Raw genomic sequence first — 26,508 nt, forward strand, 5'->3', positions numbered from 1 at the left:
TGTCCTCTTGTTCTGGTGCTGGGTGCCTGGGAGAAGAGACCAAGCCCCTCCTGGCCACAACCTCCCTTCAGGGAGGTGGGGAGAGCAAGAAGGTCTCCCCTGAGCCTCCTCCTCTCCAGGCTAAGCAAGCCCAGCTCCCTCAGCCTCTCCCCTCACAGGGCTTGTGCTTGAGGCCTCTCACCAAGATGTGCTCATCCAGGGCTTTTGTCGAATCTGCTTCCACACTCAAGCTGCCCCTACTGTCCCATGGGTGAAGTGAGGCTACAATGACTTCTGCAGACTATGGCAGAAAGGATTTAGAGAAGGGATTTAGCCAAATGCTCTGGTCCCTGTTCTGCTGTGGCAGTGAGTGGCCAAACTGAGCCTGTGTTACCTGCTTGCAGCTTGATACTGAGGGCTTGGGAAGGACACAGGACTCAAGGTGTGGCCTAAGCAGTGCTGAGCACAGGGCAGAATGACTTCCCTGCTCCTGCTGGCCACACTCTTCGTGCTGCAGGCCAGGATGGCCTTGGCCTTCTTGGCCACCTGGGCACTCTGCTGGCTCATGTTCAGCCTGCTCTCACCCAGGCCCCCCAGGTCCCTTTCTGCCTGGCTGCTCTCCAGTGGTGATGCAGAGGAGATAACAGCAATGGCAACGAGCAGAACCTTTTCCTCTGAACCCTTTCACTTCTGCACCTACAGAGGCCTTCCAGTTCACCTCCAGGAGGCACCATGGCTTCCCCTTCAGCCTCACCTTTTTTCTCAATGGGATGCAAGTGGACAGGCTGAGCTGCTGCTGTGAGTTCAAACTGCAGAAGCGCTCCAGGCTCGGGGGCAGCCGTGGATACTTTGGGTTTCTCCACGTGGAGGGAGCATCTCCTTGCTCCAGGTATGGTCACAAGGACTCAGCAGCCCACTTGTAACAGACTTTATCTCTAGTTTCCCCTATTTTCATCTTTACAGATTAAGCAGGTTGGAAAAGACCTCAGAGATCATTAAGTCCAACCTCTCACCCAACACCATCTGATCAACTCAACCATGGCACCAAGTGCCTCAGCCAGGCTCTTCCTAAACCCCTCCAGGGATGGGGACTCCACCACCTCCCTGGGCAGCACATTCCAGTGGCCAGTCTCTCTTGCTGGGAAGAATTTCTTCCTCACCTCCAGCCTAAACCTCCCCTGGCACAGCTTGAGACTGTGTCCTCTTGTTCTGGTGCTGGGTGCCTGGGAGAAGAGACCAACCCCCACCTGGCTACAACCTCCCTTCAGGGAGTTGTAGATGGCAACAAGGTCTCCCCTGAGCCTCTTCTTCTCCAGGCTAAGCAAGCCCAGCTCTGTAGCACCTGGTCTGTTTCTCAGCACCTCTTGAAATGTGCACAAGTGAGCTTGGCTTTCACAGGCCCACAGCAGAGCTGGTGGAGAGCAGGTCTGGTGAGGAGCAGCTGAGAGAACTGGGGTTGTTTAGTCTGGAGAAGAGGAGGCTGAGGGGAGACTGCACTGCTCCCTATACCACCTAGGTGGGGTGAGAGCCCACCTGGAGTACTGTGTCCAGGTCTGGAGCCTCTGTGACCGGTTGAGGCTGTCCCCTTAAGAAAGGGAATACGGTGGTGGGAAGTTGGTAAACGAAAAAGACAGATCTAAACTAATTTCATTGGTAGGTTGGGAGGAAGCACCTTCTGAACTGGGAGTGCAGGAGGGTATCCTGGGCATTCCAGCACTTTTATCTTCAGTCTTTCTTCCGCTCCTCCGCCGAGCAGCAGCTCTCTCTGTGCTGGGCTTCTGGCCAAGGCTTGGCCTTGAAAACCTGAGCCTTGAGGTCCCTTCCAGCCCTGACAATTCTGTGATTCTGAAGGAGGCAGGAGTGAGGTGGGGGTTGGTCACTTCTCTCTGGTATGATGTGATAGGACAAGAGGAATTGGCCTGGAGTTGTGCCAGTGCTCTTCAGAGGTGATGCTTGGTGTAGCTTGAAGCTGATGGACACTTGCTGGTTTGGATTTTACTCTGTTTGTGCTGCACTTGCCTCCTTTAAGCATGGACAGTGCAATCCTTCCTGAAGGAAGAAGTGCAGCACTTGAGAATGTCAAGGTGCTTCTCTGAGTTCTTCTCAGTCCTCTCATGGTCTGAGGGGCAATGCAGAGGCAGGAGCCTGGTTTCACTGCTGGCAATGAGCTGAAGAGCTCCCTGGGTCTGCTGCCTTTCCCAGCAGTGAGAAATGTGGCACTTCCCATTCCCCATCTTCTTTCACAGGTGTGATGTTGACTCCAGCCTGGACCAAAAGCCATCCCCTCCCAAGAAGAAAGCAGAGAAGAGCCATGAGGGAAAGCCTGTGGGGCCCTTGGGAGATGGAGTGCAGGGTGAGCCAAGTCAAGGCAGTGCTGAGCAGAAGTCAAGCAGAGCTGCAGTGTTGGTCATCTTAGCAAGTGCTGAAGAGAGTGAGGACAAAACAGAGACTGGAGAGGAGTTGAGAGAAGGAGAAAGGGGAAAAGTGTCTGATGATGAGAGCACAGAGAGACAGGAAGGCAGTGAGAAAAGTGGTCCAGTATTCCAGAGCACAGGCAGGGGAGGAAAAATGGGAGAGAGAAAGACACCTTCTGGTGTGGGATTGTGGGCCTGCAGTGCATGGCCTGGGGTGTCCTCTCTCAGGACAGCTCTTGTGTGAGATCTGTGGTGCTGCCTGTGTGCAGGCAAGAAGATCACTGAGGCTCCTTTGGGGCAAGCATCAGTGTGAGAGGCAAGAAAATGAGTAAAGAAGGTTTGGGAGCCAGAGGAGGATGGGAAGGCAAGAGGGGAGTGGGGCACAGTGAAGGGCCAAGAGTGCAGAAGGAGGATGGCAGCAGGTGGAGGAGCAGTAGAAGAGAAGGAAGAAATGGGCCTGGCTGTGGGTAGGCACAGAGCAAGTCTGAGGCATGCTTCTATGGGAGACAGGCCATCAGCATCAGGTGAATGGGCAGAAGGTGCTGGCCATTGGAAGAGGAGGTGGGAAAGCCTCCTGCTGTGTGATTAGAGCTGGATGGGAGGGAGAGGGGTGAAGTGTGGAGGGGAGGAGGCTGGGTGCTGGGGCAGAAGGGGAGGTGGGAAGAGCACACAGCAGCAAAATGTCAGGAAGATTTGGCACCAAGGTGAAGTACTGGGGGTTGGAGTGGATGATCTCTGGAGCCAACTGAGCCCCCAGAGCATGGCCTTGGTGTATTGTGTCCTGTCTGCTGTTGCCAGTGTTAGGCTTTGGCTGGTCCTGTTGACTCCAGGAGCTGGGTTTCACCCATCCTGTGATTATTATCAAGCCCAGAGATGATTTATTGCCTGCAGGAGAAGCTGTGTGCCAGGCTGGTGGCCTCTATCCAGTGTCAAAGCACTGGGCTCCAAAAGAAACCCCAGAGAGCATCAGAGGCAGCTGGTGAGGAGAAGCAGCACAGGAAGTTTTCTTCTCTCACCATGCTGATGTCCCTTGGTTGGCTGGGAGAGAATCATAGAATCAATGAGGTTGGAAAAGACCTCAGAGGTCATCAAGTCCAACCTGTCACAGCACATTCCAATGGCAGATTTCTCTTTCTGGGAAGAACTTTCTCCTCCCCTAGAGCCTGAACTTCCCCTGGCACAGCTTGAGACTGTGTCCTCTTGTTCTGGTGCTGTTAGGATCTTTAAGGACAGCTCAAGAGCCTCAGCCCCGACACTGCTCTCACAAAGTAATGCTCTGGTTATTTTTTGCTGGGAGCAGATGGAGCTCTCCTGGCAGAGGGAAGGAGAACACCTGATGAGCAGAAGGCAGCAGGCACCGAGGAGACGGGAGAAGAATTGGCCCTGCTGCCCAAGGAAGATGTGGTGGCTCTGCTGCAGGTGGAGGAAGCTGCCCCTGGGCAGAGCAGCGAGGCAGGAGAGCATGCGAGAGAAATGGGAGCGGAGCCTGATGTGGGAGTGCTGCCTGGAGAGAGTGAGGCAGCAGGGGAAGGGCAGGCCCCTGGGGCAGAGGAAGGGGCAGGGGCACAGGTGGGCAGGGAGGTGGGTGGAGCTGTGTTAGAGGGGAAAGAGGTGGCTGGGGAGGTCTCGGAGGGAGAAGAGGCTGTGGAGAAGACTGTGGGAATATCAGAGCCTCCAGAAAAGGAAGTGGTGGATGAGATGGGGGCAGAGGGTGCCGTGGAGGCGGTGGAGGGTGTGGTGGAGGTGGCAGAGGGTGAAGTGGAGGAGGCAGAGGGTGGGGTGGGGGAGGCAGAGGGTGTGGTGGAGGCGGCAGATGCACAAGGCGCCGTGGAGGAGGCAGATGCACAGGGCGCCGTGGAGGAGGCAGAGGGTGTCGTGGAGGCAGCAGAGGCATGGGGAGCTGTGGAGGAGGCGGAGGGGGCGGTGGAGGCGACAGAGGGCGCCGTGGAGGACGCAGAGGCAGAGGGCGCCATGGAGGACACAGAGGGAGAGGGTGTGGTGGAGGAGGTAGAGGGTGGGGTGGGGGAGGTAGAGGGTGGGGTGGGGGAGGCAGAGGCAGAGGGAGCTGTGGCGGAGGCGGAGGGGACGGTGGATGCGACAGAGGGTGCCGTGGAGGACGCAGAGGCAGAGGGCGCCGTGGAAGACACAGAGGGAGAGGGTGTGGTGGAGGAGGCAGAGGCAGAGGGTGCCGTGGAGGCAGATGGTGTGATGGAGGAGAGGGAGGCAGAGAGTCCTGTGGAGGTGGCTGAGGGTGTGGTAGAGGCGGCAGAGGCAGAGGGTGCTGTGGAGGCGGCAGAAGCAGATGGTGCAGTGGAGGAGGTGGAGGGTTTGGTGGAGGAGGCAGAGGGTGCCGTGGAGGCGACAGAGGGCGTCGTGGAGGAGGCAGAGACAGAGGGTGCGGTGGAGGCGGCAGAGGGTTTGGTGGGGGAAGAAGTGGGTGTGGTGGAGGAGGCAGAGGGTGTGGTGGAGGAGGCAGAGACAGAGGGTGCGGTGGAGGCACCAGAGGGCGCCGTGGAGGAGGCAGAGGGTGTCGTGGAGGCAGCAGAGGCATGGGGAGCTGTGGAGGAGGCAGAGGGTGCGGTGGAGGCACCAGAGGGCGCCGTGGAGGAGGCAGATGGTGTGATGGAGGAGAGGGAGGCAGAGAGTCCTGTGGAGGTGGCTGAGGTTGTGGTAGAGGCGGCAGAGGCAGAGGCAGAGGGGGCTGTGCAGGCGGCAGAAGCAGATGGTGCAGTGGAGGAGGTGGAGGGTTTAGTGGAGGAGGCAGAGGGTTTGGTGGAGGAGCCAGAGGGTGCCATAGAGGAGGCAGAGGCAGAGGGTTTAGTGGAGGAGGCAGAGGGTGCCGTGGAGGCAGCAGAGGCAGAAGGTGTGGTGGAGGAGGCAGAGGCAGAAGGTGCATTGAAGGAGGCAGAGGGTTTAGTGGAGGAGACAGATGGTTTGGTGGAGGAGGCAATGGGTGCCATGGAGGAGGTAGAGGCAGAGGGTGCCGTAGTGGAGGGAGAGGGTGCGGTGGAGGAGGCGGAGGGTGCAGTGGCGGAGGCAGACACAGAGGGCGCTGTGGAGAAGGAAGAGGCAGAAGGTGTGGTGCAGGAGGCAGAGGGTTTAGTGGAGGAGGCAGAGAGTTTGGTGGAGGAGGCAGAGGGTGCCATGGATGACGCAGAGGCTGAGGGCGCCGTGGAGGAGGCAGAGTCACAGGGTGAAGTGGAGGAGGCAGAGGGTGCGGTGGAGGCATCAGAGGGCGGCATGGAGGAGGCAGAGGCCGAGGCCACTGTGGAGGAGGCAGAGGCAGAGCGTGCCGTGGAGGAGGCATACGGTGTGATGGATGAGAGGGAGGCAGAGAGTCCTGTGGAGGTGGCTGAGGGTGTGGTAGAGGCGGCAGAGGCAGAGGGGGCTGTGGAGGCGGCAGAGACAGAAGGTGCATTGGAGGCGGCAGAGGGTTTGGTGGGGGAGGCAGAGGGTGCCATAGAGAAGGCAGAGGCAGAGGGTGACTTGGACGAGGCAGAGAGTGTGGTGGAGGAGGCAGAGGCAGATGGTGCAATGGAGGAGACAGAGACAGAGGGTGCGGTGGAGGCGGCAGAGGCAGAAGTTGTGGTGGAGGATGCAGAGGCACAGGGTGCTATGAAGCAGGCAGAGGGCGCCGTGGATAAGGAAGAGGGTGTCGTGGAGGAGGCAGAGGCAGAGGGCGCTGTGGAGGAGGCGGAGGGTGCGGTGGAGGCGACAGAGGGCGCCGTGGAGGAGGCAGACGAGACAGAGGGTGTGGTTGAGGCGGCAGAGGCAGATGGCGCGGTGGAGGAACCAGAGGGCGCCGTGGAGGAGGCAGAGGGTGTGGTGGAGGGTGCCGTGGAGGCACCTGAGGGCACTGTGGTGGAGGCAGAGTCCGAGGGCGCCGTGGAGGACGCAGAGGCAGAGGGTGCGGTGGAGGAGGCAGAGGGTGTGGTGGAGGAAGCAGAGGCAGATGTCGCGGTGGAGGCACCAGAGGGCGTTGCGGTGGAGGCACCAGAGGACGTCGCGGTGGAGGCACTAGAGGGCGCCGTGGAGGAGGCAGAGGCCGAGGCAGCCATGGGGGAGGCAGAGGCAGAGGGTGTGGTGGAGGCGGCAGAGGAAGAAGGTGTGGTGCAGGAGGCAGAGGCAGAAGGTGCATTGGAGGAGGCAGAGAGTTTAGTGGAGGAGGCAGATGGTTTGGTGGAGGAGGCAATGGGTACCATGGAGGAGGTAGAGGCAGAGGGTGCCGTGGAGGAGGCATACGGTGTGATGGATGAGAGGGAGGCAGAGAGTCCTGTGGAGGCAGCTGAGGGTGTGGTAGAGGCGGCAGAGGCAGAGAGGGCTGTGGAGGCGGCAGAAGCAGATGGTGCAATGGAGGAGGCATTGGGTGCGGTGGAGGAGGCAGAGGCAGATGGCACGGTGGAGGCACCAGAGGGCGCCGTGGAGGAGGCAGAGGCCAAGGGCGCCATGGAGGAGGCAGAGACAGATGGTGCCGTGGAGGCGGCAGAGGCAGAAGGTGTGGTGGAGAAGGCAGAGGCAGACGGCACGATGGAGGCACCAGAAGGCGCCGTGGAGGAGGCAGAGGCCGAGGACGCTGTGGAAGAGGCAGAGGGTGTCGTGAAGGAGGCAGAGGCAGAGGGCGCGGTGGAGGCAGCAGAGGGTGACGTGGAGGAGGCAGAGGCCGAGGGCGCTATGGAGGACGCAGAGGCAGAGGGTACGGTGGAGAAGGCAGAGGAAGAAGGTGTGGTGCAGGAGGCAGAGGCAGAAGGTGCATTGGAGGAGGCAGAGAATTTAGTGGAGGAGGCAGATGGTTTGGTGGAGGAGGCAATGGGTACCATGGAGGAGGTAGAGGCAGAGGATGCCGTGGAGGAGGCATACGGTGTGATGGATGAGAGGGAGGCAGAGAGTCCTGTGGAGGCAGCTGAGGGTGTGGTAGAGGCGGCAGAGGCAGACGGGGCTGTGGAGGCGGCAGAAGCAGATGGTGCAATGGAGGAGGCATTGGGTGCGGTGGAGGAGGCAGAGGCAGATGGCACGGTGGAGGCACCAGAGGGGGCCGTGGAGGAGGCAGAGGCTGAGGGCACCATGGAGGATGCAGAGACAGAAGGTGCCGTGGAGGCGGCAGAGGCAGAAGGTGTGGTGGAGGAGGCAGAGGCAGAGGGCGCGGTGGAGGAGGTGGAGGGCGCAGTGGCAGAGGCAGAGGGTGTGGTGGAGGAGGCAGAGGCAGATGGCGCGGTGGAGGCACCAGAGGGTGCCTTGGAGGAGGCAGAGGGTGTGCTGGAGGCAGCAGAGGCAGAAGGTGTGGTGGAGGCGGCAGAGGCAGAAGGTGCAGTGGAGGAGGCAGAGACAGAAGTTGTGGTGGAGGATGCAGAGGCACAGGGCACCGTCAATAAGGCAGAGGGTGTTGTGGAGGCGGCAGAGGCAGAGGGTGCTGTGGAGGAGGCAGAGGCAGAGGTTGCAGTGGAGGAGGCAGAAGCAGCGGGTGTGGTGGCGGAGGCAGAGGGTGAGGTGGAGGTGGCAGAGGCAGAAGGTGCGGTGGAGGATGCAGAGGCAGAGGGCCCCGTGGATAAGGCAGAGGGTGTGGTGGAGGCAGCAGACGGAGAGGGCACCGTGGAGGAGGCAGAGACAGAGGGCGCCATGGAGGAGGCAGAGACAGAGGGTACGGTGGAGGAGGCAGAGGCTGAGGGCCCGGTGTCGGACGCAGAGGAAGAAGGTGCCGTGGAGGAGGCAGAGGCAGATGGTGCGGTGCAGGCACCAGAGGGCGCGGCAGAGGCGGCAGAGGCCGAGGGCGCCGTGGAGGCACCAGAGGGCGCCGTGGAGGAGGCAAACGCAGAGGGTGCCGTGGAGGAGGCAGAGGGTGCGGTGGAGGGGGCAGAGTCAGATGGCACGGTGGAGGCACCAGAGAGCGCCGTGCAGGAGGCAGAGGCCGAGGGCGCCATGGAGGAGGCAGAGACAGATGGTGCCGTGGAGGCGGCAGAGGCAGAAGGTGTGGTGGAGGAGGCAGAGGCAGACGGCACGGTGGAGGCACCAGAGGGCGCCGTGGAGGAGGCAGAGGCCGAGGACACTGTGGAAGAGGCAGAGGGTGTCGTGAAGGAGGCAGAGGCAGAGGGCGCGGTGGAGGCAGCAGAGGGTGACGTGGAGGAGGCAGAGGCACAGGGTGAAGTGGAGGCAGCAGAGGGTGCGGTGGAGCAGGCAGACGCAGAGGGTGTGATGGACGAGGCGGAGGGTGTGGTGGAGGCGGCAGAGGCAGAAGGTCTGGTGGAGGAGGCAGAGGCAGAGGGTGCAATGGAGGAGGCAGAGGCAGATGGCGCGGTGGAGGCACCAGAGGGTGCCTTGGAGGAGGCAGAGGGTGTGGTGGAGGCAGCAGAGGCAGAGTGTGTGGTGGAGGAGGCAGAGACAGAAGTTGTGGTGGAGGATGCAGAGGCACAGGGCGCCGTCAATAAGGCAGAGGGTGTTGTGGAGGCGGCAGAGGCAGAGGGCGCTGTGGAGGAGGCAGACGCAGAGGGCACCGTGGAAGAGGCAGAGACAGAGGGTGTGGTGGGGGACAGAGAGGCAGATGGCGCGGTGGAGGCACCAGAGGGTGCCTTGGAGGAGGCAGAGGCCAAGAGTGCCGTGGAGGAGGCAGAGGGTGAGGTGGAGGAGGCAGAGGCAGAAGGTGCGTTGGAGGAGGCAGAGAGTTTAGTGGAGGAGGCAGATGGTTTGGTGGAGGAGGCAATGGGTACCATGGAGGAGGTAGAGGCAGAGGGTGCCGTGGAGGAGGCATACGGTGTGATGGATGAGAGGGAGGCAGAGAGTCCTGTGGAGGCAGCTGAGGGTGTGGTAGAGGCGGCAGAGGCAGAGGGTGCAATGGAGGAGGCAGAGGCAGATGGCGCGGTGGAGGCACCAGAGGGTGCCTTGGAGGAGGCAGAGGGTGTGGTGGAGGCAGCAGAGGCAGAGGGTGTGGTGGAGGCGGCAGAGGCAGAAGGTGCGGTGGAGGATGCAGAGGCAGAGGGCCCCGTGGATAAGGCAGAGGGTGTCGTGGAGGCGGCAGACGGAGAGGGCACCGTGGAGGAAGCAGAGACAGAGGGTACGGTGGAGGAGGCAGAGGCTGAGGGTGCAGTGGAGGAGGCAGAGGCCGAGGGCCCGGTGTCGGACGCAGAGGCAGAAGGTGTGATGGAAGAGGCAGAGGCAGAGGGTGCGGTGGAGGCGGCAGCGGAAGAAGGTGTTGTGGAGGAGGCAGAGTCAGAGGGTGTGGTGGGGAAGGCAGAGGCAGAGGGTGCCATGGAGGAGGCAGAGGGCGCCGTGGAGGAGGCAGAGGGTGCGCTGGTGGCGGCAGAGGCAGAAGGTGCCGTGGAGGAGGCAAACGCAGAGGGCGCCGTGGAGGAGGCAGAGGGTGCGGTGGAGGCATTAGAGGGTGCCGTGCAGGAGGCAGAGGCCGAGGGCACCATGGAGGAGGGAGAGACAGATGGTGCCGTGGAGGCGGCAGAGGCAGAAGGTGTGGTGGAGGAGGCAGAGGCAGAGGGCACGGTGGAGGCGGCAGAGGGCACCGTGGAGGCAGCAGAGGGTGCGTTGGAGGAGGCAGAGGCAGAGTGCTTGGTGGAGGAAGTAGAGGGTGCCATGAAGGAGGCAGAGGGTGTCATGGAGGAAGTAGAGGCAGGGGGTGCATTGGCGGAGGCAGAGGGCACGGTGGAGGAGGCGGAGGGTGCGGTGGAGGTGACAGAGGCAGAAGGTGCTGTGGAGACGGCAGAGGCACAGGGTGAAGTAGAGGCAGCAGAGGGTGTGGTGGAGGCAGCAGAGGCAGAGGGTGAAGTGGAGGAGGCAGAGGCTGAAGGTGCCATGGAGGCAGCAGAGGATGCGGTGGAGGCACCAGAGGGTGCCGTGGAGGAGGCAGAAGGTGCTGTGGAGGTGGCAGAGGCAGAAGGTGCGGTGGAGGAGGCAGAAGGTGTGGTGGAGGAGGCAGAGGATGATGGTGCGGTGGAGGAGGCAGAGGGTACGGTGGAGGCGGCAGAGGCAGAGGGTCTGGTGGAGGGGGAAAGGGTGGGGTGGAGGAGGCAGAGGCAGAGGGTGCGGTGGAGGAGGCAGAGGGTGCGGTGGAGGAGGCGGAGGGTGTGGTGGAGGAGGCGGAGGGTGCGGTGGAGGAGGCGGGGGCAGAGGGCGCCGTGGCGGAGGGGGTGGTGGATGGAGCATGGCTGTCTGTCCCGGGGCTGTGTGTGAGCAAGTGTAATGGGTTGGGGGCAGATCCCCTCCCCACCCCGGGCAGAAAGAACAACTCAGAGAAAGGGCTTGGAAAAGTGATGGAAAGTGTAAATAGACAAACAATAAACAAACAACACTGAAAGCTTTGCAGAGAGCCACAAGCGCTGTGACAAAGAGAGAAATCCCAGAACATGCCCAAGAACATCCCATCCCCACCTGGGGGTACACCCACACCCCCCAGGGCTCTTTCTTCCCCCCCCAACACAGCCTTGGGCCTGGGCAGGCCCAAGGGAGGCGGCTCACGCCATTTTACCGAGGCAGCAGCAGGGGAGGAAAGAGGAAGTGAAGACCCCGCATGGACATTTTACAGGGGAGCAGGGCATTATGGGAATGCAATACCTGGTCTCCTGTGACCACCCCCTGGGCTGGGCCCACCCCTTGGGACCTCCCAGGTGTGGTCTGTGCAGTGGCATCCGGGCCAGCACCCAGCCTAAACCACCACAGCAAGGCAGGGCTGGTGGCTGTCGTTGTGGTGGGTGGCCAGGCAGGGGCAGGGGCCGTGGCCAAGGGGCCAGCAGGAGAGGTAGAGCTGGCAGAGCAGGAGATGGGGCAGGAGGTGGCGGTGGCTACCGATGGCAGGGTGGATGACAGGGTGGGGGCACAGGAGGTGGTTAGAGGAACAGGACAGAGGGGGACTGGTGGGGTAGGGGTGGCAGAGGAGGTGTCAGCTGAGGGCAAGGCAGAGCAGGAGTGGGGCACAGCACAGCTCATGTCCCCAGGGCATGGGGGACTGTGTGGAGCCACATCCCCTGGGGAGCAGCCCGTGGCAGAAGCCTCCCTGAGCAGCCCTGCAGATGGAGATGAGGGAGTGGAGCTGGCTGCAGGAGGGCAGGGGCTGTGTCCAGCCAGCCAGCTGCAGCTGGCAGCTCCTGGGGCAGGGGCAGGCAAGGACGGGCTGCAGGAGAGGCCTGAGCAGATGGGAGGGAAAGCTGGGGGAGAACAGCCAGAGCCTTCTCTTCTCCCAACTCCCTCAGTCTGTCCTCAGAGCAGAGCAGCTCCAGCCCTCTGCTCATCCTCGTGGCCCTTCTCTGGACACCTTCCAGCACCTCCAGATCCTTCCTGCAACAGAGGCTCCAGAACTGGACACGGTGCTCCAGGTGGGGTCTCAGCAGAGTGGAGTACAGGGGGTGAATCACCTCCCTCGACCTGCTGGCTGTTCTTCTCTTGATGCATGCAGCCCAGGATGTGAGCAGACTGATCTCATCTGCTGTCTCTCCTGGCTCTTCCTGACAGCTCTCTTTGCAGGATGGGCCCAGGCAAGGTTGGATGGGAACCAGCCCCCACCCCATCCTTACCTGCTGCTGTGCTGCAGGCAGCTCATGGGTGCAGCATGGCTGTGGGGTGATGTGAGAGGTTTGGAGTTTGATTTGGAGCTCCTGTGTTGCTTTTGGTAAAGCCAAGTGTGAAGGAAAGCTTACGCTCTGTGTGAAAAACACTCCAAGGAAGTGGGTAAGGAAAACAAACCTCTGGAAGGGGAGGCTGAGGTTGGCCACCTAAATATCTCTTTATTCTCAGTGAGCAGGAAAGAGCCAAAGCCCAGGGCCCTGAGGAGCTGCAGCTGTGCTAGGGAGCTGAAAATGAGACACAGGATGTGTCTGGGACTGTGGAGAAGTCCAAAAGAAACCAGGTCAGGTTCAGGAGCTGGGAACAGGAACAGCTCAGGCTCCAAGGTGGCCTGGGTGGTGGTGTGGAGTTCCAGGATGCTCCTCCTCTCGATGGGCTCTTGACTGGCACCTACCAGTCAGAGCTGACAGCCCCTTAGTGCAGGCCAAGCTAAGGACATCTTGGCCTGGAGCTCTGGCCCTACAACAGATGCATTTTTCATCTTGTCACACTCCTAAAGGTGAAGATGGGAGCAGAGCATTTGTTACAGAACAGCTGCACACCACCAAAACCCCCAGCCCTCAAGGGGGCCAGCAGAGGAGGGCATGAGAGCAGAGCTCAGGCTGGGGACCTGGCACCACCAGCAGCTCAGTCTGTTCACTGTGGAGCTGAGGGTCAGGCTGGCACGGTGAGGACTCTTGCTGCTGGCTGATGGTGAGACTCTGGAGCTGGACAGTTGCTGCCCTCAGCTCTTCTCTTCAAAGCTGCCACTACTGCTGCAGGAGTGGAACCTCATGGTGCTCATGGGGTCCGACACGTAGCCTGCAAGAGGCAGGGGGAAAGTCAGGTGCAGCTCAGCACAGCAGCAACCCTGCCCCTCAGTTCCCTGCAGTGATGACATCAATAAAACCAGCTTGGGATAGACAGGCTCCCAGCCTAAACCTCCCCTGGTGGAAAAAAAGGACTTGTTCTTTCTTTCCCTTTCTCCTCCTCCTTCTTTCTTTCCTTTTCTCCTTCTTCTTTCTTTCCCTCTCTCCTCCCTCTTCCTTCTTTCCCTCTCTCCTCCCTCTTCCTTCTTTCCCTCTCTCCTCCTCCTCCTTTTCTGTTTTGTTTTGGTTTGGTTTTATTTTTCTTTTCCCCTTCTCCTCAGGTGGGAATAGCAACCTGTCAGACTGACAGAGCTCGTGGTTTAAAGGGTTTGGGTACAGCAGGAACTGAACAAGGCATGAACACGCTTCTGAGGAACGGTGCCCACCAAGCATTTAACCACAGGGAAGCTAAGTACATCAATAAAATCAAGGTAAGCATGCACCTAGGCTAGGTGAAGTGTTTTTCTTACTAACAGAACAGGTGGTTGTGGAAGGGTTTTAGAGCAGATTTATGCAGGAGCAATAATGCCCTGCCTCTTTCATTCTCACACAAGGAAAAGCTTTTCCAGGCTGGGAGAAGCTGAGCCTTCTGCACAGGCAGTGGCGTCTGTGATTTAGAAGCTCTTGCATCCCAGCAAGATAGCATCAGTCAGCACATCAAAAATCTGCTGAAATTAAACTGCTTAGCTGTCAGCCTTGCACAAAGGTGCATTTAAAATGTAGGCTGTAGAGATGTCCATTATCTGTAGCACATGAAATAGAGTGGAACCCAAGCACTAACTGGGGTGGTTTTACAGCCTGCTGTGTCCTCTGCAGGAATACACAGGAATGGAAGGAGTTGATAGCATCATAGAAATGCTCTCCAACGTCAACCTGGCTACTGACTTGCAGCTGCTGTCCTGTGGAGGAAGGGTGATGGTGAGCACTTGCTGTCACTGACTTCACCTTGTGCATTTAGTGACACAATTCAGCCAGTAGAGCTTCTCTCTCAACTCCTTTGTAACAGATTGTGGGCTGCAGAGGTCCCATTGAGATCAATCCAAGGGACACCATGAGTAAAGAGTCCAGCATCATTGGAGTTGGTCTGTTTCTTGCAACTGAGGTAAGAAGCCTGTTTGTTGTAAAGAATGTTTTGTTGGGATGCCAACACCTCTCTGTTTCCTGTTAGAATCCTGTAGAATCATTTGCAGGGGTGACTGCAGAATTTCACTGTAAGGAAAGAGGCTCAGGGGAGAACCTTATTGCTGTCTACAACTCCCTGAAGGGAGGTTGTAGCCAGGTGGGCCTTGGTCTCTTCTCCCAGGCAAGCAGCACCAGAACAAGAGGACACAGTCTCAAGCTGCACCAGGGGAGGTTTAGGCTGGAGGTTAGGAAGAAATTCTTCCCAGCAAGAGAGATTGGCCACTGGAATGTGCTGCCCAGGGAGGTGGTGGAGTCCCCATCCCTGGAGGGGTTTAGGAAGAGCCTGGCTGAGGCACTTGGTGCCGTGGTTGAGTTGATTAGATGGTGTGGGGTGAGAGGTTGAGCTCAATGATCTCTGAGGTCTTCTCTAACCTGGTTAATTCTATTCTATTCTTTCTTAACATGATAAAACCATTTTGGGTGGTGAAATTTGGTTTAACACTTGGCACAAGTAGCCAGTGCTGCTCTACAGTGTGGTAAATGTTGCCTTGATTGCACGCAGGAGGAGAGGCGTGAGTGTGCCACGGCAGTCTTTGATGGCATAGAGGCTGGCTGGCTGAAACCAGCTGTGGGCTCTGAATATCCCCTGGAGAAGGTGGTGAAGGCTCATGAAGACATCATTCACTGCAGTGGTGCTCGAGGGAAGATGGTGCTGCTTCCATGAAGTCCTTTGCCATTTGCTTTGTGGCTGCTGTAGCTGCACCTTTGCTTCCACCATTCATCGAATGGGTGTTACCAAGCATCCTTGGATCAGGTGTGACAGTGACAGCAAAGGCCACCTCAGGTGAATTAATTACATTAATGACCAACATTTGCTGATGATCAGGGTTGCACATACTTTTAAGTGATTTTGGCAGCTGCTTTTTTGTCTGATGTGTCTGCTGGTGTGGCTTTGAGGTGCGGGGAAGCAAATATCTTGATCTTGTGCTCAATGTGAAGTGAGAGGGAGGCCACTGCAGGTAGTGCCACCTGGTTTGTAAGCACATACAGATAGAGCTGGCCATGTGTGTGCCCCTAGGATAGAACTATGTGCATTCTGTAGCCACAACATTAATCTTGTTCATCATTTGTCACATCATTTACTTGGAATAAAAGCTTTTACTGACAGCCTTGTGCACTTTCCAGTTCAAAAGACAGCCAAAGAATCTCTCAAGTGTGAGCTGTTGGCAAGCAGAAGCAGTTCTGCTCTGCCTGCCTGAGTAGCTGGGGTGAAAGTGCTGCAGTTAACCCCAAGCCGCCATAACCCTGAAGTTAATATTTGCTACTTTGCAGCTGAGGATATTGGCAGGAGCAGCTGGTTCCTGGATGGGAAGTGGCTGGCTGGAGAGGACTGCAGTTGAGACAGTGTGCTCTTGTTCTGGTGCTGTTAGGATCTTTAAGGACAGCTCAAGAGCCTCAGCACTGACTCTGCTCTCACAAAGTAATGCTCTGGTTATTTTTTGCTGGGAGCAGATGGAGCTCTCCTGGCAGAGGGAAGGAGAACACCTGAGGAGCAGAAGGCAGCAGGCACCGAGGAGGCTGGAGAAGAAATGGTACTGCTGGGAGGTTTGCTGCCCAAGGAAGATGTGGTGGCTGTGCTGCAGGTGGAGGAAGCTGCCCCTGGGCAGAGCAGCAAGGCAGGAGAAGATGCCAGAGAAATGGGAGCACCACAACCATTTGTCTCCTTGGACTGAAGGAGATGGTCAGGGAAAGGAGCCTGCAGGTGCCAGCTCTCCTCTGCAGTGCTGGGACTTGGCACTGTGGCTGGAGGTGGTTAACATGGAAGGGGTGTGAGATGTTTGTCAGTGAATAAAGCCTTTACTGTTGCAGGTGTCTGTCAGGAGTCACTCTGGGAGCCTGGGGGTCTGTGCTGAGATGGCAGGAGAGGGGCTTGGGGTAAGGCTGGCCCAGCCCAGCACTGGCTGGCAGGCTCCTGTTTGGCTCCCTCCACCCCAAGGGCTCCCCAAGAGCCAGGCAGGCCACAGTGCCCTAGCAGCTGGGGGCTGCAGATGCTCAGCCCCTGCAAGGAGAGCCCCTGGCTGTGTGTTCCAATTGGGAATGGAGGCAAGAGGAGCAGGCCTTTGGGGGGTTGCTGCTGTCAGTTGTGGCACTGCCAGCGACGAGCAGGGTGAGCAATCTGGCAGTGCAGGCCTAGAGCCTGACATGGTGGTAGGCCATGCTCAGCAGAAATGCAGAGCCAGCTAGCAGTGGAGCAGAAGAGTGCTGTGCCTGCAGCATGGAACTAAACTAAGGCACTGGTAGCTCTACAGATGGAAAGTTCTCTTGGGACAACAGGACATGCACCTGCATCACCAAACCTTGCGTGTCATGAGTAGTTGGAGCACTAATCTGTACTGCTGCGATGGGAACCAAGGAAGCCATGCCAACGAGGCACTGCCAGTTGATAGAAGTTGTAGCAGTTCCCTTGCTACGCACTTCTGCCTTTCCTGTCTCTTCTGCTGCTACACTTTGCTGTGCTATAGCTGCACCACAGGCCTGCACCACAGGCCTGCACCACTGGTGCACTTGATGATCTCAGAGGTCTTTTCCAACCTGGGTAATTTTTTCTTTCCCCCCTTTTCCCGCCTTTTCCCCCTTCTATCCCTATCCTTCCTTGGGATTCTTTTCTCTCTGTGCTTTGTATCTTCTAAACACTTGCTGCTTTTCCACTTAAACTTCCCACCACTTTTGCAATCCATTTGTGTGAGTGTCATCCTTTTGCCCCTCTCAGGGGGCAAGAGAGGATCAGCCTGGCCTATTTCTTATGCAGGAGCCTGCCATGATGTCTTCTCCTTCCTTAACCAGCTGTTCCATGAGGTCCATCCAGGGAAGGGCAGACAGGAGGCAGGCTCAGATGTTGCTGTTAGAGGACCTAGCACCTCACAGAGACATAATTTATGCTCTTTCAGATGGAACACTCCAGAAAGCTCGTGGGAGGTGGCACCCCTGCCTACATGCCACGTCCACCCCACTGCCCAGGAAATCGCCATGGTCTCCATCTTTCAGTGCCTGGAGAGCCTGCTGGTCAGTCTCACCTGGTGAGTCTCAGCACAGGCTCCAAGTGCTGCAGTGTGAGCACACAGAGCTGGCCCTTTGCTGGGAGTTCCATGGGACTGGAGGACTTTGGAATGGACCTTGACCTGCTGCCCCTGGCTGGCAGAGCCTGCATGAATTGTTCCCTTTTGCTGGGCATTGGCTCTGTGTGGTGATGATCACCTCCCTTGCTCCAAGAATATGATGGCTGCTCAGACTTGTTCTAGGAGCCTGTGTGTGTTCCTCAGTGTGAGCAGCAGCCAGAGGGTGCTTAGGTCAAAGTGCTTGGGAGCTGGTTTTGCCAAGCCTCTTGAACCTGTTACCCTCTTTTTGCAGGGGGAGAGGATTGGGGTGAGAGCTGTGAAGGCTGAGGAGATTGGGACTGGTAGATGCCTGCCTCACCTCCCTCTGGGTGGTGACTGTGTGATGCCAGTGCCACATCCCCCCGGGCCAAAAGAGCCCAAAAGTGCAGCTGCAGTGAGACATGGGATGCCCAGATGGAGGCAGGTCCGTCCCATCACAGCCCCAGATGGGCAGCTTTCCACAAAGGTGAGCTCTCTCTGCCTGCTGCTGTCTGTGGAATCATGGAGTGAGTCACAGAATCATTTGGGTTGCAAAAGCTGGGGGAGAAGAGCCAGGCCTCCATCAAACCGTGAGAGAGGGAGGGGCAGGGGCTGTGCTGGAGAGTGCAGGGAGTGCTTCACGGCACAGGGAGCCCAGCAGGCAGAGCGCCGCCGCAGCCAGCCCGGGCGCCCCGCCAGACACCCTCGGGGGCCAGAGCAGCCACGGTCCCCAGGAGGTGAGTCCTGTCTGCAGCCAGGCTGGGGCACTGAGTGGGAAGGGACCCTCCAAGTCATCTTGTCCAAGCCCCTGCAGTCAGCAGGGACAGCTCCAACTAGAGCAGGCTGCCCAGGGCCACATCGAGTCTGCTCTTGAATGCCTCCAGGCATGGGTCCTCAGCCCTGGATGGAAAATTGGTTCAGGAGCGTATAGCATGGAAGTTATACACCACGGTCGAACAGGTAACCTGGCAATGTGAGGTGTGTCTTAAGGCTCACCCCAAAGTAAGAAGAGGAGTTAGACTGGGACAAATTAGCAAAGGAAATGATGCAGGACAAGAATGGCAAATTGATTATACTGAGCTGCCAAGAAAGGGGGGATACCGGTACCTGTTGGTACTCACTGGCACCTTCTCTGGCTGGCCAGAAGCATTTCCCTGTCGCACAAACAAAGCACGGGAGGTTACTAAGGCAGTGTTACAAGAGAGAATACCTCGTTTTGGGGTACCTGCTCGGACAGGGGACCTCATTTTGTGGCCAAGGTGGTACAACAAGTGACCAAAATGTTAGGGATTGATTGGCAACTCCACACCCCCTGCAATCCACATTCGAGTGGGCAAGTGGAGAAAATGAACCATTGAATCAAAAACCAGATAGTAAACATTGGACAGGAAGCAAACCTGCCTTGGCCACAAGCATTACCAACTGCCCTGTTGCCAATTCGAACTAAGCAAAGAATAAAGGAAGGGTTGAGCCCATTTGAAATCCTGCTTGGAAGACCTTATGTAGTAGGAACTCTGGACCCTTCTGAAGCAGGGCAATTCAGAGAGGAAATGTTGAACAAGTATGTTCAGCAAATTTATAAGAACCTGAGCATTGCTAACAAAGAGGTGATTGGAACCAATGTGAGAGGGTTAGACAGACCAGTGCATGATGTGGAACCTGGAGATTATGTCTAGGTCAGATCTCTTTCCGAGAACCCTCTGGAGCCCAAGTGGACCGGACCATATCAGGTGTTACTGACATCCTTCACAGCCATCAAAATCAAGGAGCAAGCTGCTTGGATTCACCACAGCAGAGTCAAGAAGACCTCAGCAAAAGAATGGAAACTCGAATCCCAGCGACCCCTGAAGCTCAAGCTGTATCGAGACTTGAGATTTGTTTGTTGGGTGTTACTATTGAGGGATGGGAAGGCAATGTGTACTTAAATGTTAGACAAGAACTGGCTTTGCAAACTCATCTCTCTAACTGTTGGATAGGCACTGAACTTCCTCGAGGCCAAATGAGGACCCCTTTATTTGGGGTAGCCTCAAGGAATTGGACTTGGGGGCCATCAGACTGGGTGACTACATCTGATAGTAACTTCCACAATTGTCAGCATGGGAAAGATAGTTCAGAAAGCCTGGGTCCAAAGTTTGACTTAAGAAAATACAGTATAGGAATATACTGTTGGCTGTAAGAAAGGGGGGAATGGATGAATAGAAAATTCTCATTAGCAGAACAACAGAGTTGATAAAGAACTTTCCGCTTGTTAGCTGAAATGCTGGAATGCAGGGAGGGGGAGAGGGGTTGGCAGACAGCCTTTGGATAGATCAGGAATAACAGGATTTGCCAGTGATGCACTTCTGTGAGTCTTGGACAAGATGCTCTTTTGTATAAGATAAAGGACACCTGCATGATGTATACTTCTGCTAGTTTTAGATAGACAAGCTTTGTATAGATAGGAAGCATCTGGACCTCTGTCACTATAGACAGATAACTTTTTGTATCAAAGTTTGCCCAAAACTCTCTGAAGACACACAGGTCTCTTGACATTATTCTGCCTATGTCAGGCACACCAGAACAGGAGCATGATACAAGAAACTGACTGAGTCTCTTGTGTGTCATTCTCTAAATCAGTGCAGGGGGAGAGGATTGGGGTGAGAGCTGTGAAGGCAGAGGAGATTTGGACTGGTAGATGCCTGCCTCACCTCCCTCTGGGTGGTGACTCTCTGATGCCAGTGCCACATCCCCCCGGGCTGAAGGAGCACAGAAGTGCAGCTGCAGTGAGGCATGGGATGCCCAGATGGAGGCAGGTTTGTCCCATCACAGCCCCAGATGGGCAGCTTTCCACCAAGGTGAGCTCTCTCTGCCTGCTGCTGCTTAATTCTGTATTCTGTGTGCACAGCCCTGGTCTTTGTGTCCAGCTGCAAGCTGCATGCACTTTCTGTGTGTTTCCTGCTGCAGAGCTCTGGAGGACTCCACAGGCCCTCAGTACACCCCAACGTGCTTGTCACCATGGTCTTCCTGGGGAAGAATCTGCACTTGGCTCACCCTGACACCCAGCACAGGGATGAGATCAAAGTGTATCAACAGCACTGTGGAGGAAGAAACCTATGTGTGTACACAGGCATGCTACTGGAGAAAGGTAAGGGTGGTCAGAAAGTTCATCCTGGCAGCATCTTTCTTTATCTCTTGGTTTTTTGGGGGCTAAAACAGTGATGTGGCAGTTTCTGTTCACAGGAGCGGATCATGGGACACCCCTGTGACTCATATCCCCCGGTGGCAAGAGAAGATGACGAGCTGGCAAGTGTCCTGTCCAAGCTTGGGAGTTCCGCACTGGCAGAATCCAGAGAATGGGAAAATAGCCTCCGCAGAGGGGGGCTGTGATGCCTTGAGCCGGCTAAAGAATGTTCCCATGATGTTGGTAGAACACCAGCAACTGCTTTAAGAAAGTATTTCCCCAGCGTTATCCCCAGTTATCCTTAGTTACCTCAAGCTACACCCTGTTGTTATCTCCCTAATTTCCACCTGTTCGCTCTGCCTTACATTTTTTATTCAAGTTTATGATGGATACTTTCAAAATTGTTACATTTCTCAGGATTGTTATACTTTAGCTAATTTGCTTATGCATAGGGAGGGGGAATTGTAGGTCGCTAGGACCCAGCGGGCGGAAGCTCTGGCGCTGTACGGGAAGCTAGGGCCCCTCCCCTGCTAGCCAATAGCCTTCAGCTCACGGTGCCAGCAGCCGGCAGTGACGCACACCTCAGTTATATAGTGCAGCGTCGTGCGCTAGCAAAGGCCATTTGCCGTCCAGCACATTGGTGTCTGCGAGCTGATGGACCGAGCGTCCTGGGGTTGGCCGCCGTGCCGTTCCTGCACCAGGTCGCCGCGCCTAGGACAGGCAACACTCTTTAACCTGTTACCCTCTTTGTGCAGGGGGAGAGGATTGGGGTGAGACCTATGAAGGCAAAGGAAAATGTGACTGCTAGATGCCTGCCTCAGCTCCCTCTGGGTGGTGACTCTGTAATGCCACTGCCACATCCCCCCGGGCCGAAGGAGCACAGAAGTGCAGCTGCATTGAGAAATGGGATGCCCAGATGGAGGCAGGTCTGTCCCATCACAGCCCCAGATGGGCAGCTTTCCACAAAGGTGAGCTCTCTGTGCCTGCTGCTGCTTAATTCTGTATTCTGTGTGCACAGCCCTGGTCTTTGTGTCCAGCTGCAAGCTGCATGCACTTTCTGTGTGTTTCCTGCTGCAGAGCTCTGGAGGACTCCACAGGCCCTCAGTACACCCCAACGTGTGTGTCACCATGGTCTTCCTGGGGAAGAAGCTGCAGTTGGCTCACCCTGACACCCAGCACAGGGATGAAATCAAAGTGTATCAACACCACTGTGGAGGAAGAAACCTATGTGTGTACACAGGCATGCTACTGGAGAAAGGTAAGGGTGGTCAGAAAGTTCATCCTGGCAGCATCTTTCTTTATCTCTTGGTTTTTTGGGGGCTAAACCAGTGCTGTGGCAGTGAAATGACTTCAACAAGAAGGTTGGAAAAGACCTCAAAGATCCTCAAGTCCAAGCTGTCAGCCCAGACCTCATGACCAAGTGCCACAATCCCCTCTTGAACGCCTCCAGGGATGGGGACTCCACCACCTCCCTGGGCAGCACATCCCAATGGCTAACAACTCTCTCTGGGAAGAATTTCTTCCTCACCTCCAGCCTAAACCTCCCCAGGCACAGCTTGAGACTGTGTCCTCTTGTTCTGGTGCTGGGTGCCTGGGAGAAGAGACCAAGCCCCTCCTGGCCACAACCTCCCTTCAGGGAGGTGGGGAGAGCAAGAAGGTCTCCCCTGAGCCTCCTCCTCTCCAGGCTAAGCAAGCCCAGCTCCCTCAGCCTCTCCCCTCACAGGGCTTGTGCTTGAGGCCTCTCACCAAGATGTGCTCATCCAGGGCTTTTGTAGAATCTGCTTCCACACTCAAGCTGCCCCTACTGTCCCATGGGTGAAGTGAGGCTACAATGACTTCTGCAGACTATGGCAGAAAGGATTCAGAGAAGGGATTTAGCCAAATGCTCTGGTCCCTGTTCTGCTGTGGCAGTGAGTGGCCAAACTGAGCCTGTGTTACCTGCTTGCAGCTTGATACTGAGGGCTTGGGAAGGACACAGGACTCAAGGTGTGGCCTAAGCAGTGCTGAGCACAGGGCAGAATGACTTCCCTGCTCCTGCTGGCCACACTCTTCGTGCTGCAGGCCAGGATGGCCTTGGCCTTCTTGGCCAGCTGGGCACCCTGCTGGCTCCTGTTCAGCCTGCTCTCACCCAGGCCCCCCAGGTCCCTTTCTGCCTGGCTGCTCTCCAGTGGTGATGCAGAGGAGATAACAGCAATGGCAACGAGCAGAACCTTTTCCTCTGAACCCTTTCACTTCTGCACCTACAGAGGCCTTCCAGTTCACCTCCAGGAGGCACCATGGCTTCCCCTTCAGCCTCACCTTTTTTCTCAATGGGATGCAAGTGGACAGGCTGAGCTGCTGCTGTGAGTTCAAACTGCAGAAGCGCTCCAGGCTGGGGGGCAGCCGTGGATACTTTGGGTTTCTCCACGTGGAGGGAGCATCTCCTTGCTCCAGGTATGGTCACAAGGACTCAGCAGCCCACTTGTAACAGACTTTATCTCTAGTTTCCCCTATTTTCATCTTTACAGATTAAGCAGGTTGGAAAAGACCTCAGAGATCATTAAGTCCAACCTCTCACCCAACACCATCTGATCAACTCAACCATGGCACCAAGTGCCTCAGCCAGGCTCTTCCTAAACCCCTCCAGGGATGGGGACTCCACCACCTCCCTGGGCAGCACATTCCAGTGGCCAGTCTCTCTTGCTGGGAAGAATTTCTTCCTCACCTTCAGCCTAAACCTCCCCTGGCACAGCTTGAGACTGTGTCCTCTTGTTCTGGTGCTGGGTGCCTGGGAGAAGAGACCAACCCCCACCTGGCTACAACCTCCCTGCAGGGAGTTGTAGATGGCAAGAAGGTCTCCCCTGAGCCTCTTCTTCTCCAGGCTAAGCAAGCCCAGCTCTGTAGCACCTGGTCTGTTTCTCAGCACCTCTTGAAATGTGCACAGGTGAGCTTGGCTTTCACAGGCCCACAGCAGAGCTGGTGGAGAGCAGGTCTGGTGAGGAGCAGCTGAGAGAACTGGGGTTGTTTAGTGTGGAGAAGAGGAGGCTGAGGGGAGACTTCATTGCTCCCTATACCACCTAGGTGGGGTGAGAGCCCACCTGGAGTACTGTGTCCAGGTCTGGAGCCTCTATTACAGGAAGGATCTGGAGGTGCTGGAAGGTGTCCAGAGAAGGGCCATGAGGATGAGCAGAGGGCTGGAGCTGCTCTGCTCTGAGGCCAGACTGAGGGAGTTGGGGCTGTTCAGTCTGGAGAAGAGAAGGCTCTGAGGAGACCTCATTGTGGCCTTCCAGTCTCTGAAGGGGGCTACAAGAAAGCTGGAAAGGGTTTTGTTTAGGGGGTTGGGTAGTGATAGGACTGGGGGGGATGGAACAAAACTGGAAATGGGTAGATTCAGACAGGATGTGAGAAAGAAGTTGTTCCCCAGGAGGGTGGTGAGAGCCTGGCACAGGTTGCCCAGGGAGGTGGTGGAAGCCTCCTGCCTGGAGGTGTTTGCAGCCAGGCTGGAGGTGGCTGTGAGCAACCTGCTGTAGTGTGAGGTGTCCCTGGCCATGGCAGGGGGATTGGAACTGGCTGAGCCTTGAGCTCCCTTCCAGCCCTGACAATTCTGTGATTCTGAAGGAGGCAGGAGTGAGGTGGGGGTTGGTCACTTCTCTCTGGTATGATGTGATAGGACAAGAGGAATTGGCCTGGAATTGTGCCAGTGCTCTTCAGAGGTGATGCTTGGTGTAGCTTGAAGCTGATGGACACTTGCTGGTTTGGATTTTACTCTGTTTGTGCTTCACTTGCCTCCTTTAAGCATGGACAGTGCAATCCTTCCTGAAGGAAGAAGTGCAGCACTTGAGAATGTCAAGGTGCTTCTCTGAGTTGTTCTCAGTCCTCTCATGGTCTGAGGGGCAATGCAGAGGCAGGAGCCTGGTTTCACTGCTGGCAATGAGCTGAAGAGCTCCCTGGGTCTGCTGCCTTTCCCAGCAGTGAGAAATGTGGCACTTCCCATTCCCCATCTTCTTTCACAGGTGTGATGTTGACTCCAGCCTGGACCAAAAGCCATCCCCTCCCAAGAAGAAAGCAGAGGAGAGCCATGAGGGAAAGCCTGTGGGGCCCTTGGGAGATGGAGTGCAGGGTGAGCCAAGTCAAGGCAGTGCTGAGCAGAAGTCAAGCAGAGCTGCAGTGTTGGTCATCTTAGCAAGTGCTGAAGAGAGTGAGGACAAAACAGAGACTGGAGAGGAGTTGAGAGAAGGAGAAAGGGGAAAAGTGTCTGATGATGAGAGGACAGAGAGACAGGAAGGCAGTGAGAAAAGTGGTCCAGTATTCCAGAGCACAGGCAGGGGAGGAAAAATGGGAGAGAGAAAGACACCTTCTGGTGTGGGATTGTGGGCCTGCAGTGCATGGCCTGGGGTGTCCTCTCTCAGGACAGCTCTTGTGTGAGATCTGTGGTGCTGCCTGTGTGCAGGCAAGAAGATCACTGAGGCTCCTTTGGGGCAAGCATCAGTGTGAGAGGCAAGAAAATGAGTAAAGAAGGTTTGGGAGCCAGAGGAGGATGGGAAGGCAAGAGGGGAGTGGGGCACAGTGAAGGGCCAAGAGTGCAGAAGGAGGATGGCAGCAGGTGGAGGAGCAGTAGAAGAGAAGGCTCTGGTAATGCTCTGGTTATTTTTTGCTGGGAGCAGATGGAGCTCTCCTGGCAGAGGGAAGGAGAACACCTGAGGAGCGGAAGGCAGCAGGCACCGAGGAGGCTGGAGAAGAAATGGCACTGCTGGGAGGTTTGCTGCCCAAGGAAGATGTGGTGGCTGTGCTGCAGGTGGAGGAAGCTGCCCCTGGGCAGAGCAGCGAGGCAGGAGAAGATGCCAGAGAAATGGGAGCACCACAACCATTTGTCTCCTTGGACTGAAGGAGATTGTCAGGGAAAGGAGCCTGCAGGTGCCAGCTCTCCTCTGCAGTGCTGGGACGTGGCACTGTGGCTGGAGGTGGTTAACATGGAAGGGGTGTGACATGTTTGTCAGTGAATAAAGCCTTTACTGTTGCAGGTGTCTGTCAGGAGTCACTCTGGGAGCCTGGGGGTCTGTGCTGAGATGGCAGGAGAGGGGCTTGGGGTAAGGCTGGCCCAGCCCAGCACTGGCTGGCAGGCTCCTGTTTGGCTCCCTCCACCCCAAGAGCCAGGCAGGCCACAGTGCCCAGCCCTAGCAGCTGGGGGCTGCAGATGCTCAGCCCCTGCAAGGAGAGCCCCTGGCTGTGTGTTCCAATTGGGAATGGAGGCAAGAGGAGCAGGCCTTTGGGGGGTTGCTGCTGTCAGTTGTGGCACTGCCAGCGACGAGCAGGGTGAGCAATCTGGCAGTGCAGGCCTAGAGCCTGACATGGTGGTAGGCCATGCTCAGCAGAAATGCAGAGCCAGCTAGCAGTGGAGCAGAAGAGTGCTGTGCCTGCAGCATGGAACTAAACCAAGGCACTGGTAGCTCTACAGATGGAAAGTTCTCTTGGGACAACAGGACATGCACCTGCATCACCAAACCTTGCGTGTCATGAGTAGTTGGAGCACTAATCTGTACTGGTGCGCTGGGAACCAAGGAAGCCATGCCAACGAGGCACTGCCAGTTGATAGAAGTTGTAGCAGTTCCCTTGCTACGCACTTCTGCCTTTCCTGTCTCTTCTGCTGCTACACTTTGCTGTGCTATAGCTGCACCACAGGCCTGCACCACAGGCCTGCACCACTGGTGCACTTGATGATCTCAGAGGTCTTTTCCAACCTGGGTAATTTTTTCTTTCCCCCCTTTTCCCGCCTTTTCCCCCTTCTATCCCTATCCTTCCTTGGGATTCTTTTCTCTCTGTGCTTTGTATCTTCTAAACACTTGCTGCTTTTCCACTTAAACTTCCCATCACTTTTGCAATCCATTTGTGTGAGTGTCATCCTTTTGCCCCTCTCAGGGGGCAAGACAGGATCAGCCTGGCCTATTTCTTATGCAGGAGCCTGCCATGATGTCTTCTCCTTCCTTAACCAGCTGTTCCATGAGGTCCATCCAGTGAAGGGAGACAGGAGGCAGGCTCAGATGTTGCTGTTAGAGGACCTAGCACCTCACAGAGACATAATTTATGCTCTTTCAGATGGAACACTCCAGAAAGCTCCTGGGAGGTGGCACCCCTGCCTACATGCCACATCCACCCCACTGCCCAGGAAATCGCCATGGTCTCCATCTTTCAGTGCCTGGAGAGCCTGCTGGTCAGTCACACCTGGTGACTTGCTTGGCCTGCAGCACCGACTGAAGAAGTCTGAGGAGCCTACAAAAAAGCTTGAGGAGGGATTTTTCACAAAGGCTTTCAGTGACAGG

General features: G+C 56.7%; 2 protein-coding genes across 5 annotated transcripts in view; both read left to right on the plus strand.

Annotated features, from left to right (window-relative positions):
* Positions 1 to 13,071, plus strand: part of LOC137454014 (A-kinase anchor protein 12-like) — a 28,621-nt gene extending 15,550 nt beyond the window's left edge. The window contains exons 12-15 of the mRNA XM_068163841.1: positions 682 to 868; positions 2,226 to 2,332; positions 3,694 to 11,701; positions 11,838 to 13,071. Of these exons, the coding sequence (XP_068019942.1) occupies positions 682 to 868; positions 2,226 to 2,332; positions 3,694 to 10,562 (7,163 nt within the window). The 3' untranslated portion in view covers positions 10,563 to 11,701; positions 11,838 to 13,071. The remainder of the gene's footprint in view (positions 1 to 681; positions 869 to 2,225; positions 2,333 to 3,693; positions 11,702 to 11,837) is intronic.
* Positions 13,072 to 14,642: 1,571 nt separating this feature from the next.
* Positions 14,643 to 25,211, plus strand: LOC137454027 (glutamate-rich protein 3-like). 4 transcript variants are annotated; one of them, XM_068163872.1, is made up of 11 exons: positions 14,643 to 14,762; positions 15,431 to 16,995; positions 17,327 to 17,539; positions 19,669 to 19,886; positions 19,996 to 20,176; positions 20,272 to 20,334; positions 20,968 to 21,180; positions 21,290 to 21,470; positions 22,459 to 22,645; positions 24,205 to 24,311; positions 24,856 to 25,211. In XM_068163872.1, the coding sequence occupies exons 4-11, from the start codon at positions 19,822 to 19,824 to the stop codon at positions 25,074 to 25,076; spliced, it is 1,218 nt and encodes a 405-aa protein (XP_068019973.1). In that variant the 5' UTR covers positions 14,643 to 14,762; positions 15,431 to 16,995; positions 17,327 to 17,539; positions 19,669 to 19,821; the 3' UTR covers positions 25,077 to 25,211. The 4 variants fall into 4 exon arrangements, with proteins under 4 accessions (XP_068019973.1, XP_068019972.1, XP_068019975.1 ...); XM_068163871.1 differs by lacking the exons at positions 14,643 to 14,762; positions 15,431 to 16,995; positions 24,856 to 25,211 and having other exon boundaries at positions 17,212 to 17,539; positions 24,205 to 24,847; XM_068163874.1 differs by lacking the exons at positions 14,643 to 14,762; positions 15,431 to 16,995; positions 17,327 to 17,539; positions 19,669 to 19,886; positions 24,856 to 25,211 and adding an exon at positions 17,546 to 17,789 and having other exon boundaries at positions 24,205 to 24,847.
* Positions 25,212 to 26,508: the final 1,297 nt, after the last annotated feature.

This window comes from Melanerpes formicivorus, unplaced genomic scaffold (genome assembly GCF_026170545.1).
Source record: "Melanerpes formicivorus ecotype bairdi unplaced genomic scaffold, bMelFor1.0.p_v2 SCAF_75, whole genome shotgun sequence".
In the NCBI taxonomy this organism is placed as follows: Eukaryota; Metazoa; Chordata; class Aves; order Piciformes; family Picidae; genus Melanerpes; species Melanerpes formicivorus.